The sequence below is a fragment of the Eretmochelys imbricata genome, chromosome 2, assembly GCF_965152235.1.
Source record: "Eretmochelys imbricata isolate rEreImb1 chromosome 2, rEreImb1.hap1, whole genome shotgun sequence".
Classification (NCBI taxonomy): domain Eukaryota; kingdom Metazoa; phylum Chordata; order Testudines; family Cheloniidae; genus Eretmochelys; species Eretmochelys imbricata.
Window position 1 is genome coordinate 232,743,520 of NC_135573.1, and position 9,346 is coordinate 232,752,865.

At 49.6% G+C, this 9,346-nt stretch overlaps 1 protein-coding gene across 2 annotated transcripts in view; it reads right to left on the reverse strand.

The window, feature by feature from the left end:
• DNAJC1 (DnaJ heat shock protein family (Hsp40) member C1) overlaps positions 1-8,906 on the reverse strand; it is a 187,953-nt gene extending 179,047 nt beyond the window's left edge. For both annotated transcript variants that reach the window (XR_013345047.1, XM_077809450.1), the window contains exon 1: positions 8,677-8,906. Coding sequence is in view for 1 of the 2 variants with exons in the window: in XM_077809450.1 (XP_077665576.1) it covers positions 8,677-8,835 (159 nt within the window). In the remaining variant the exon portion in view is untranslated. The remainder of the gene's footprint in view (positions 1-8,676) is intronic.
• Positions 8,907-9,346: the final 440 nt, after the last annotated feature.

The following is a 9,346-nucleotide window of genomic DNA, read 5'->3' on the forward strand; positions in this document are numbered from 1 at the left end:
TAGAAGCACAGTGAATAGAGCGCTCCTTCACCAATCAAATTCAAGGAGGAACTGACCAGAAGATTTGGAGGTTTTCATATATATCTGACAATAGGTGGTGTGCAGTGGCCAGAATGGGGCCTGGTTCACGCATACCATTGCCCTCTGAGATCAAAATCTTTTAAGAGCTATGGGAATATTAAGTCTCATGCTGAAGAGTTTCAGAGTAACAGCCGTGTTAGTCTGTATTCGCAAAAAGAAAAGGAGTACTTGTGGCACCTTAGAGACTAACCAATTTATTTGAGCAGGCCCTACGCTACCAGCACTCCCAGCTACCTTCGAGACACCACTGACTTCCTGAGGAAACTACAATCCATCGGTGATCTTCCTGATAACACCATCTTGGCCACTATGGATGTAGAAGCCTTCTACACCAACATTCCACACAAAGATGGACTACAAGCCGTCAATAACACTATCCCCGATAATGTCACGGCTAACCTGGTGGCTGAACTTTGTGACTTTGTCTTTACCCATAACTATTTTACATTTGGGGACAATGTATACCTTCAGATCAGCGGCACTGCTATGGGTACCCGCATGGCCCCACAGTATGCCAACATTTTTATGGCTGACTTAGAACAACGCTTCCTCAGCTCTCGTCCCCTAACGCCCCTACTCTATTTGCGCTATATTGATGATATCTTCATCATCTGGGCCCATGGAAAAGAAGCCCTTGAGGAATTCCACCATGATTTCAACAATTTCCATCCCACTATAAACCTCAGCCTGGTCCAGTCCACACAAGAGATCCACTTCCTGGACACTACAGTGCTAATAAACAATGGTCACATAAACACCACCCTATATCGGAAACCTACTGACCGCTATTCCTACCTACATGCCTCCAGCTTTCACCCTGACCACACCACACGATCCATCGTCTACAGCCAAGCTCTGCGATACAACCGCATTTGCTCCAACCCCTCAGACAGAGGCAAACACCTACAAGATCTCTATCAAGCATTCTTACAACTGCTATACCCACCTGCGGAAGTGAAGAAACAGATTGATAGAGCCCGAAGAGTTCCCAGAAGTCACCTACTACAGGACAGGCCTAACAAAGAAAATAACAGAACGCCACTAGCAGTCACCTTCAGCCCCCAACTAAAACCCCTCCAACGCATTATTAAGGATCTACAACCTATCCTGAAGGATGACCCAACACTCTCACAAATCTTGGGAGACAGGCCAGTCCTTGCCGACAGACAGCCCCCCAACCTGAAGCAAATACTCACCAAACAACCACATACCACACAACAGAACCACTAACCCAGCAACCTATTCTTGCAACAAAGCCCGTTGCCAACTGTGCCCACATATCTATTCAGGGGACACCATCAAAGGGCCTAACAACATCAGCCACACTATCAGAGGCTCGTTCACCTGCACATCCACCAATGTGATATATGCCATCATGTGCCAGCAATGCCCCTCTGCCATGTACTTTGGTCAAACTGGACAATCTCTACGTAAAAGAATAAATGGACACAAATCCGATGTCAAGAATTATAACATTCATAAACCAGTCGGAGAACACTTCAATCTCTCTGGTCACACAATCACAGACATGAAGGTCGCTATCTTACAACAAAAAAACTTCAAATCCAGACTCCAGTGAGAAACTGCTGAATTGGAATTCATTTGCAAATTGGATACTATTAATTCAGGCTTAAACAGAGACTGGGAGCGGCTAAGTTATTATGCAAGGTAGCCTATTTCCCCTTGTTTTTTTCTACCCCCCCCGACGTTCTGGTTAAACTTGGATTTATGCTGGAAATGGCCCACCTTGATTATCATGCACATTTTAAAGAGAGTGGTCACTTTGGATGGGCTATTACCAGCAGGAGAGTGAGTTTGTGGGGGGGAGGGGGAGGGGAGGGGGAGAAAACCTGGATTTGTGCTGGAAATGGCCCAACTTGATGATCACTTTAGATAAGCTATTACCAGCAGGAGAGTGGGGTGGGAGGAGGTATTGTTTCATGGTCTCTGTGTATATGTCTTCCGCAGTTTCCACAGTATGCATCCGATGAAGTGAGCTGTAGCTCACGAAAGCTCATGCTCAAATAAATTGGTTAGTCTCTAAGGTGCCACAAGTACTCCTTTTCTTTATGCTGAAGAGTGAGACTCTTGAGGATAGTGTCTGTTAGTTGAAAAGCTTCACTTTTCTAACTTATATTTTAAATTTGTATTTAGATTATGGAACTTACAATACAGGACTCAGCACTCAGCTGACACAAGAATGGAAAATTTCTTACCAATAATTTCCTTTCTGCTAGCAGCATCTCCCACAATTCTTGAAGTCTGGGCTTCTTTGCTCAGTTTGCAGCTCATGAAGGCGGATGAATATTTGGTGCCACCACTCTGGACATGCACCCCTCTACTCCCGCTCACAGCCAAATGAGTTACTTCAAAGCTTAAAAGTTTCTATAACAGTAATAGTAAAATTCTTAAAAGGTAACTGACCAACTATGTACAATGGACAACGGGGGGGGGGGGGGGGGGAGTCTCATGATAAAGATCCTACTCAGTATCTGACCTTCTGGTTCTTGAGCTAAATCATTTAGGGTGGGCAGAATTCTGGGAGACTATGCTGGCAGAAAGGAAGTTATTGGTAAGAAATTTTCCATTCTGCAGCCTATCGTCTCCCACAATTCTTGACATCCGAGAAGGAGCAAGCAGTTAACAGATGTAGGAGGGCAAAGAATAAGGTCATGAAGAGGGGGAAAAACAGCATCCTTTCCCATTTATAACATTTGCTCAAAAGGCAAAGTCATTTCTGGACCACTGCCTACATTACCTCCCTGCCAAAAGATGTCTCTGCCGAGGACAGGAAATCCACCCTATAGTGCTAGACCAAGGTGGTAGCAGTTGACCAGGTGACCATCTTACAAATTTCTGCTGTGGATGTATTAGCTCTTTCTGCCCATGAACTCTCCAGGAATCGTGTGGAGTGTGCCCTGACTCCATCTGGAGCCAGAACCTCCAATACCTTATACACTTTCACAATCCATAGTCTAATCCACCTAGCAATAGAGAACTTGGATGCTCTGACTCCTTGGCATTGTAGGTGTAAAAATTCAAGATAGGGCACCCAATCTCCTCAAAGACAATGTATGTTTGAGGTTGAATTTTAGGAGCCTTGAACATCTAAGGTGTGCCATCTTTCCTCAATCCTGTGGCCTTGTACAAAATGAAGGGAGAATCACCTCTCAGGATGTATGGGAGGAAAAAATTCACCTTAGGAATAAGTGATTCATGCAGTAAGTCTCCTGCATAGAAAGGACCACCAGCACCAACACTTGCCTGGTGGATGCGATGTCTAGCAGGAAGGAAGCCTTGATGGACAAATGCAGATGCTGACATCAATGATTCAAAGAGATGGTTTGTCAGGTCCCATTTGGGAAAGAAGTCCGATTACTGACTTTGCTAACTAGACTGCCCTAAGGAATCTGGCTACCTGGGGGTTCTCTGCCAGCTAACCTGCGGAGCTTGAGAACATCTTGCTATTAAGGGCAGACACTTGATTGGCAATGCTGCTGGATTAGAAACCTTTGTCAAAACCCTTCTTGGAGAAAATCCAAGACAACTGGAATTCCTGGATTTCTAGGATTTGGCACTAGCTGCAGAACCTGGTCCAGAGAGAGGAGTATGCTTTCAAACTTGATACTTTTCTAGAAGAAAGCAGTGTCCTGATGACTCTGGAAGAAAGGCCCACCGACATTAGCACTTCCTTTTCAATAGCTAGTCTATTAGATGCAACCAGAAAATAGAAAATTCTGCCCCAGCTTCAGTTCTGTGTGGAGAGCTATGCAGTTTTTGTCAAAAAGAGATTTGGGAACTATAGGGTTCCCTCAAGGCTTTCCTCCCAAGCACCTGCTGTCTCTTGGTTTGTATTTCTGTGAGGATGAAGGCCGGTCTGTACTCTCCCTCCTGACACCACACCATGCTTTTGAGAATGTTTAGATTTTGCTGCATTGTCCATCATTACCTTGTCTAGCTTCTCTCCAAAAAGCAGCGTTCTTGTAAATTTGGCGGAGCACAGCACCCGCTTCAAGTGGCTATCCACCTTCTGGGCATGGAGCCATAGGTGGTATCTGGTGACTGAGCTGGAGACCATAGCTTTGGCTGAGAATCTTATTTTACACTGTTGCCAGGGAAACTTTCTTTAAAATAGAACCGAGGTCAGAGTGATCTCTATCCTTGAGAGCTCTGAGATCTTCCAGCCAGGAGAAACATGCCTTCACAAAGCAAGTAGTTACTAGGTTCACCTATGGGAGACTGTGGCCTCCATTTTTCTGAGCTATGGCGTCCTTAGGATAGAACTTCCCTTCTGAGGGGGATAACCATACCTTTTGCCAGGACACTAAGCAGCATCAACCTTCAGTATTTCAGTAACTGGGACCTTTGGTTCCTGGATGCTATAGAGCATTTCTGTTAATGTGCTTGCCCTTGTCTGGCTTCTCCCATTCATCCCTGATTATTTCCTCAAAGGAGGAGCATAGGTGAATCTCAGTCTCAGGGTAGGATTGCAAGGGCAGAAAATTCCTCAGAGGTTTACTCTCGGGATTCTGTTCAGACTGAATCTGAATTGCGGATACAATGTTGTTGCAAATGGCCTTGAATTTCCGGGGAAGGGATTTTTAGTATTTCCCTGGTTCTGATCAGAGTTAGGGCCAAACAATTCATCATCCTCTGTGAAGGAAGGAGAATCAGAGGACACAGATCTCCTAGACCTTTTAAGCTTTTTTTTCCCCACCTTTTTCGGCTTTGTTTTTCTGGGTTTTTTTGTGCTTTTTTAGTTCCTTTAGAGAGTGTATGAGCTCAGTTGTGGCTTTGGTGAGGTTTTTTTGTGACTAGCCTTGCTGAGTACCTGATGTCCTCTTGCATGACGTCTTTGAGTCCCCCTCTTCTGGGTTCCATTTCCTTGAGGAGCGGGGAGGAGAAATGCTTCCAGAGCCTTCCTGGCCAAACTAGGAAGGAGGGGAGGGTGCTTATGAGTCCTTGCTTCTTTTCCCAGGATGCTCAGGACAAATTTTAGAATGGGGGAGGGGGGGAATTTGTGATCCCACAAGTATGGCCTTTTCTATTCTCTAGAGGCCCCTTGAGACTTACTATGAGTCAGTTGACTAGGGTCCTCTTCATCCCTGGAGCCCCTTCCTACTCTGCACATTTTCCACAGTTTCCCCAGGAGTCAGTTGCTCTGGGGGGCCAGGGATCCCACATGCCTGTCTGACTCATAGCCCTGGGACTTAACAAGAGTCAGGGACAGAAGGCTGGATGCAGGCTGGGCACAACTCACTGTCTGCCCAGTCTGGTAGGATAATCTCACAAATCGAGCACCATTTGGCTTTCATTCAATGTGTTTTAGGCTGCTCTGCCATACTTGGAAGGTGCAGAGGAACAAGCAGGGAGGCCCTGTAGCAGAGGCTCCAAAGGATTCAAACATCCAGTTGAAAAACTGGCCCAGGAAGCTGAGGGGGAAATCACTGCTCACCACTGCCTCAGATTTTGACCCAAACAACCCCTCAGGCAGATGAGAAGGCAAGAGCACTAAAATCTCAGAGGCCCATGAGCGGAAGTAGAGGGGAAATGGCCAGAGCAGCAGCTCTGAACAGTTGATCTGACTCCATGAGCTGCAAAATGTAAAGAGCAGCCCAGACATCAAAAATTGAGGTAGTCAGTGGGCTTCAGAAATAGACATTTTGAGGTTATTAGCTACAGCAGTTAACAGTGTTTCAGCACAGGCTCCTCAATGTAAGGTTTGCTTGCCCAGTTTTGAGATGCACTATGGTCATCTTTACCTGTGGGTATGAATTGGCTGAGAAGAATACATTACATGTATGTTTTAGTTACTTTTAGATGCCTACACAGCAACCTACACTGCAATAAGTACTTTCATAAGTAACTCAAGATTTTCTAGGCAGACATTTTAACATCCTGTAATACCTGAAACAGTAATGAGAACTAGTTTAATTTTTACTGGTTAAAGTAAATAAGTTGCATCTCATTGAACTCCTTGCAGATCTGAGTCTTCAGCTGACACAATAAGAATGGGAGGATATTATGCTAAACTGCAAGACTTTAAATGTTTAATTGAAATGAAAACAAAGTTCCCCATCCCCATAGGGATCAACTTTAAGTTCTGGCTTAAAATTCATTCCTCAAAGACAGCACCTCCCTCCCTAACAGTGACTGTGAAAATTGAACAGTAGATCTGCTATGTAGTATGGTGTTGGATAATACTTTCACTTCCCGGTACTAGACCCTTGGATTTTGTGTTTAATTAGCCCAGAAAGCGAGACAAAACGAGTGACAGCCTTAGGGTCCAGCAAGCTACCAGTTACAATTGCAGCTGCTAGTCTCCCCATACCACCATTACCCCTCCCTCCCAAAAGAGCATCTCTACACATGGCATGTAGTTCTTCTCCACCTCATATAGGCTGCACAGTATTTCCACTTGCCTGACCAAAGTGTCCCAAATGCACCTTACATTTGAATTATTCTCCCCACACACGTAAGAGAGATACCAGAAGAGCCTGTGTGAAAAAATGATTTACCCATGGCAGATCTCTAGACATCTAAGCCAGTGCCTTAACTGGAAGATCATTCCTCCTGCTAAGAACTTCTGTGAAATCACCAGAAGATCTGTACCAACAGCAGAGACTAGTCACCAAAACAGATAGGTGAAAGAAAGGGAAATAGGGAACAAAGGACAAGGTGCCCAGTGGGAAGTAGCACAGGGTGACGCAGAACAAAACAGATGGAGCTTCTGGATTGGGTAGGGGGAGGGACATGGTCTGATGCTAGGGGGCAGAAAGTGGTACCCAGGGAGCAAGGGGCATAAGATTTGGGAACAGGGGAGAAGAGACAACCAGGACATAGGGGCCCCTGGGGCAGAGGGGGCAGGAGAAGACATGAGATTTAGAAGACTTCGCAAATGTCCAGGGATGCAGATGGTAAGGGAGTGAACATGAGGTGAAGGTGCTGAGTTGGGGGGAGACCAGAAGCTAGACCTAGAGTGACTGGGAAGTATGGGGTGAAAGTGGTTGGGGTAGGAGATCAAGAGCCATGCCCAAGCTGCTGTGCAATATTAACATGAAGTGGAGGCGCTGGGCAGACATCAGAATCCATGGCTGGGAGACAGGGATGAAGGAGCTGAGGGGAGACCAGGAACAATGCCCAGGGTGCACAGAGAGGAGGATGGAGGTGCACGAGGTGAAGAGCGAAGGGGTCCAGAAGCTATGGCTGGGGGAAGGTCTAGTATATGATGCAAAAGACCTTAGGGAACAGAAAGACCAGCAGCCCTACTCCATGAGCTGCAAAATGCAGGTGGGGGGGAGGGAAGCAAAGGGTGAATAAACTGGCTGGCCAGCCTTTATGCAAAGATATGCAGGAGTGGACACAGGGTTAAGGGGTGGAGGGCAGAAGCCATTTGCAGGGTGTATGGAGAAAAAGGAGGGGGAGCAGCAATTACATTCTGGGTGTGCGCACAGCGGGGATGTAATGAAGGCGCTTGGAGTGACCAGAAGTCATAGCCAGGATATGTGCACGGAGAGCGGAGCGAGGAGATAGAGAGAAGGAAACAAAGAGACCAGGAGCATGGCCATGATGTGCAAGAGGGTGGCAAGGAGTAAAAGTGGGAGAGAGCAGTAGCCATGCCACCCACAATGTGGAGGTCGGAAGGGTGAAGGAGTCATGCTTTGACTGTATGTGGGAAGAGGGAACAACCAGGAGAGCCAGTGTGGGTGTAGAGGAGCTGAAAGAACAGGGGACCCAGGGTATTTGTGGCAGGAGGCTTAAAGAGCTGGGGGGCTGCAGCCATGTCCAGTACATGAAAGGTTGGGCCGTGAAGAAGCTGGTCAGTAAGAACCTGAGAGCATGCCCAGGACATACACATGTGTGGGGAGAGAGGTGTACAGGAGCTGGTTAGGGGGTGAGGAGCCATGTCCACGGTTGTGTTTGAGAGAAAGACGGGGTGAAGGGGCTGGGAGAGAAGAGTTATGTCCCGGATGTATCAGGGGAAGAGGAGGAAAGAGCCAGTGGAGACGGGGGACAGGAAATATGCTCAAGGTATGTGAGGAGGATGGGGAGCAAGAGCCATGACTGGGGACTACATGTCTGGAGGGGGGATGAAGAAGCTGGGGGTGCGGGAACCAGGCCAGGGGCACATGTGTGCAGGGAGGAGGTGAAGGAGCTGGGAGGGGCAGTAGCTATGCTCAAGATGTGAAAGGAGAAAATGAAGGTGTTGATAGGGGGTGGTGGGTTGGGTGGAAAGAGTGAAGAAGCTAGGGGAAGGAGAGCCAGGGCCAGGAATGGGGAGGAGAGTCTGAAGGAGCTTGTGGGGGAGCATGGCTAGGCTGTGCATGGGGCAGGAACAGCACAGTGGGGGGGGGGGAGAGAGAACATAGCCAGGATACATGTAAGGCAGGGACAGCACAGCTGGGGGGCGAGGACCCCGGGGAGGAGGGGGGGCAGGGACAGCACAGCACAGCTGGGGGGCGAGGACCCCGGGGAGGAGGAGGGGGGGCAGGGACAGCACAGCTGGGGGGCGAGGACCCCGGGAAGGAGGAGTGGGGGGGGCAGGGACAGCCCCACGGGCGCAGGGGGCAGCCGGCTGCCTGGCCAGTCGCTCACCTGCGGCAGCCCCAGGAAGCCGTAGAAGTTTTGCGGCACCTCCTCCACCAGGTCGAAAAGCTCCAGGTCGCCGCTGTCCCAGGCGCGGGCGAGCGGCGGCAGCAGCGCGAGGAGCAGCCACAGCGCGAGGAGCCGCGGCGCAGGGCTCGGGCGGCCCATGGCCCCTGCCTGGCAGCCGGCGGCAAGACGCGGACGTGGCCCCTGCCCAGGCGACACACGCCCCAGCGGCGGCTCCGCACTGAGTGAAGCGGGGAGGAGGCAGGCTCGGCTCCGCCCGCTGCGACTCCCACGGGGAAGGGGCGTGGCTTGCAGCCCGGCCAATCACCGCCGCTGGCGGCTGTGACCTCACCTCTCCCAGCAACCGCGGGAGACAGTGACTGGAAGCCTGGGGTAGACTGAGCTTCCAGAGCGCGGAAGAGGCTCTAGCGTGGCTGCCACCTCCCACGCCGGGGGGGCTGCCTCCTACTCGGGGCTTGGCTGCGGCGGGGGGTCCCCCAGCAGGACCCCTCTGAGCGGTCCGGGGTCCCCCGAGCCCTGCACGACAGCGGCGGTTGACGCTGCTTCAGTGAGCGGGGGCCCGACTGGCGGCGGCGCATCTCCGCCTCCTCCAGCACAGCCCTCGGTTCAGTTCCTGCCTCCTCTTTTCCGCTCTCTTGCCCACTGCCAGCCA